The sequence below is a fragment of the Myotis davidii genome, unplaced genomic scaffold (assembly GCF_000327345.1).
Source record: "Myotis davidii unplaced genomic scaffold, ASM32734v1 scaffold914, whole genome shotgun sequence".
In the NCBI taxonomy this organism is placed as follows: domain Eukaryota; kingdom Metazoa; phylum Chordata; class Mammalia; order Chiroptera; family Vespertilionidae; genus Myotis; species Myotis davidii.
This window is the reverse complement of record NW_006285484.1, coordinates 438,483-442,596: the sequence shown is the minus strand read 5'-3', so window position 1 is coordinate 442,596 and position 4,114 is coordinate 438,483. Positions and strand designations below refer to the sequence as shown.

At 44.9% G+C, this 4,114-nt stretch overlaps 1 protein-coding gene across 1 annotated transcript in view; it reads left to right on the top strand.

The window, feature by feature from the left end:
- Window positions 1–4,114, top strand: part of KIAA2012 (KIAA2012 ortholog) — a 95,627-nt gene that overhangs the window by 3,086 nt on the left and 88,427 nt on the right. Inside the window, 1 exon segment of the mRNA XM_015559093.1 lies at window positions 167–464. Within this exon segment, the coding sequence (XP_015414579.1) occupies window positions 167–464 (298 nt within the window).

The window sequence follows — 4,114 nt, the reverse complement described above, 5'->3', positions numbered from 1 at the left end:
GTCAGTTTAGGCCCGATCCCACAGGGATTGGAGAGGGTGTAGGCCAGGCTGAGGGACACCCCACTTCACCCATGTACAAATTTTGTGCACCAGGCCTCTAGTAAAAATATAATTTAAAAGGAAATTTTTTAATGTGCTGTCCACAGTGAATCGATCAAGGTGGTTGCTTTCCGTTGCAGGATTACTTGAACTGGAAGTCTCCAGAAGATTATGTCCTGGTCTGCAAACCGCAGCATAAGGGCGACCCCACCCAGCACACATGGAGCCTCTCACTCCCTAAAACTTTCAGCACCAGAAAGGGAGTCCTGATCCTCTACTCAGAAGGTTTAGCCCTATCAGCATGGACGCCCGGAGAGAGGAGAAAAGGCCCCTGGCGCCCCACAGGCCACCGGAAACGGCCGGGTCCGAAGCTGCTCACGCTGCGGGGCCTCGGAGAAGCCATCCTGGCTCACGAAAGGAGACAGGTAGGCAGAGCACTGTCAGGGGTCGGGGAAGGCACTGGGCCTGCGTGACTAGAAATCCATCTGTACCTTTAGGTCTAAGTCCTTCTCAGATCCCAGGGAGGGCAGGCAACCCTCAGCCTCCATTTCTTCACCTCTAAACCGGACGGTATCTCGGCACTCTCTGCCACACACAACTGTCACGAGGCCTGAATGAGGTGATGTAAGTGAGAGGGCTCTGAAAAGCATAAAGGATTATATTTTCATCCTTTTGTGTTTTCCTTTCCGTTAGAGTAACGCAACTCCTTTTCAGCGTTCAGGCAGGTCCAGGCCAGCCAACGCTCCCCCCAGAGCCTTGAGATCCTGCCTCGGAACCACAAGCAGCAGCAGCGCCCCTCCGATGTGCTCGGCTGTGTAGACATGGGAGAGAGCACATTTGGAATATTTCACCCTGAGCCCTTCAGCGTCTGCAGGATAAGTTAAGGACTTTTTTCCACTCTGGATTTAATAGTGAAGAAAAGCCCCTGTGCTCATTTTTCTGATTCATACTTTCTCATGTCTTACGAGATGGACACATGGCCCCAGCTCTATGTAGCTGCATGCCTGAGAGAGGCTGGGAACATGTGTCACACTAAGAAATTCTAAGTTACAGATGATGCGTTCCTCTGCAGTTTCTTGTTCCCCACAGAATTAAGTCATTAATTAGCTTCTTACACCAGGCCCTTCACATACTGACTTTTTCCTCCGTTTTAGTCACTTGTTTTTACCTCCACCTCGTCTATGGACCCCTCAAGGCTCCACCCATGGGACTCGCTCACCATTCCCCAAACAAGTCACACTCTTCCGTGACTTTCCCCTCTGACCTTGCTTTTATAGCTGGACAACTGCTCATCCTTCAAAACCACTCGAAGGTCAGCTCCTTGCTGAAGCCGTCTCCCACTGCCTCAGGCAAAGCTATCCCAGTGCTCCCTCCTCAGTACGCATCCGTCATGCACCTCGATTTAACTCTTCACCCATCTGCTGCCATCTCCTTCAATGTGAGGACCATGTCTAAGTCACTTCCAGAAAATAGTGAGGACCCAGAAGTGTTTGTGGAATGAAGGAATTGATCATGGGTGATACTTTCAATGGTCTTAGATCATCTCTCAGTGTCACTATTGGGCAATTTATCACCTACCTGACCCTCGGCAGAACTTCCGGAAGGAAAGCGTCCTCTGCCCCTTTTCCTTCTTTCAATATCTAGAGAACCTTAATGACCTTGACCAAATGCCCAATGGTCCTTTGTCTTAAAATTCTTATTTTTTTCTTTTCTAAAAATATCTTTTTTATTTTTAAATGCAGTTGATGTACAATATTAATTATATTAGTTTCAGGCATTTACATACCTTCCGAAGTGATCACCCCAATAGTACCCATCTCACACCATGTATAGTTACTACAATCATAAATTCTTGAATGACAGGAAGTTCATTGTTGTTGAATGCTGACTATTATTTTTTAGCAATTATTTTATTTAATCTTTACAAACGCCTTATCAGACTGGGGACAGAAGGAGAGCATTTGTAAATGAGGCTCTCAGACCCCCCTTAACTTAACTCCAACTTAAATAAGTTGGCCAAGGTTTCAGAGCTAGTAAATGACAAAGCCTCTATTCAAACTCAGGACTGCCTACCTCTCCAGGGCAAGCATGCTTTGCACTTGGCCCTATTACCTTTGGCCTTGGAAGGGCCTCCAGCAATCGCCGTGGCAGACCTCGGCCTCTGCGCTCACACCCACTCTTCAGGCTCCCAGTACTCTGCTCTTAGCACAGTCCGGTTGACCATGACTATATATAATTCTACAGACAGCTGGGTCCACTGGCTTTTCACTGAATTTGCCAATGGAATACATTGGAAGGAGATCGGAGAAGGAGAAGAGAAAAGCCAGGGTATTTCTCCCCTCCCGTTCTACCTGTGGTGATGAGAGGCACCTGCACCACCTCTGTTGTCCAGCTCCCAACAGATAGGCCCACTGTGGCTCCAGGTTCCTCCAGGTGATCCCACCTACTCTCCCTCTGTCCTCAGTTTAAGGTGCTGGCTTCCCAATGTTACGAATCTCAGTGTTACCTCATCATCGTTTTGGCTTTGAACCACCTGGGTAACCAATTCCCAGAATTACATTTCTTCTATGTTTGAAGATTTGGAGGGTTTCTGTTTTCCTAGTTGGACACTAATATGGAGGTCAACTTACTGCCAGAGAAGAATCCCTCCCACAACTTGCAGACGCTTGTCTACGTGGCTTAAATATTTGGGGCAACAAGTATCTTATTACTATCAAGGAGATGAGTCTTTTCGGGAACTGCTTCATTTTTGGTTAGAGTGGGCTCAGTGAAAAAAAGCAAGTTCCTGTCTTCCTATAGTATTTATCTACTAGATTTGTAACACATACCTGACCCAAACAGAACGCTATAGTCTAACTCACAGCGGGTAGAAGAGAAATGGTGTGAAGAAATCAGAAAGGAAAGGTTAGGAATAGTAACAGGGCAGGAGTTTCTGATAGAGACTTCATAGATTAAAATTACAGAAGTAACTCAAAAGGGGCTTGAGATTTTTTAAAAATGAAAGTCTCAGAAGAGGAGAGCTTTGGAAACTACAGTGCACACCATCTGACTATGAAACTACAGACTGGGGAAGTGCCCGCAACCCAGGTACATGCCCTTGACCGGAATCGAACCTGGGACCTTTCAGTCCGCAGGCCGACGCTCTATCCACTGAGCCAAACCGGTTTCGGCTGGCAAGAAAGTTTTGAAACCATAATGTCTGGTGCTGGAAAGGCTGTGGGGAAATGAGCCGTCTAATGCTTTGGGAGCACAAATTCACATGACATATCTGCAAGGCATTTAGGCAAAAGCCTAAAAAAGGGCTGATACTCGTTGATTCATCATTCTACTTTTAGTAATTTGCCTTAGGAAATAATCAGAGATGTGCCCAGAAATTTATGCACAAGAATGTTTGCTACAGAGTTACTAATTATTACACAAAATATTGAAAATAATAAATGTCTGAAAATAGAACATTGATTAAATAAATTATGATATAGTCAGAGGATGGCAATAAAGTCATGTATTGGTCATGAATAGCATGAGAAAATATTCACAGCATATTTTTTAAAAGCAGGTTACAAAATAATATTCACAAATAAAAATACCAATGTTCATTACCATATTTGAGTATTTACTATGTTCCTGCCACTGTTCTAAGTGTTTCCCATGTATGATTCATGTATGCTTTCTATGAATAACGGGGGTACATACTATTATTATCCCATTTTAGAGATGAGGAAATTGAAGCACAGAAAGTTTGAGTAATTCACTCGAGCTTATGCAACTAGGTAGGTAATCACACCAGAACTCGAGAGTAGGTAAGTCAGGGAATTTTTAAAATAAAATAAAAATCTGTGACCTTGAATGAGGGAGACAGTGAAAGAGAGAGCAAGGTTGACGCTGCAGAGCCAGGTAGGATCAGGAAGGGAAATGGACTAGAACCACTGTAAACTGAGCCCACCAGTGACCACACCATCTGTTCTGCAGGGTCAGTATTTCTTTGTCCAAGTAGCATAGCTCAAGAGTTAAAAACACCATGCTCAGAGTAAAAGAGCCAAAATGGGGAGGGGAGAGTGGGGAGATGGCAAGTGGA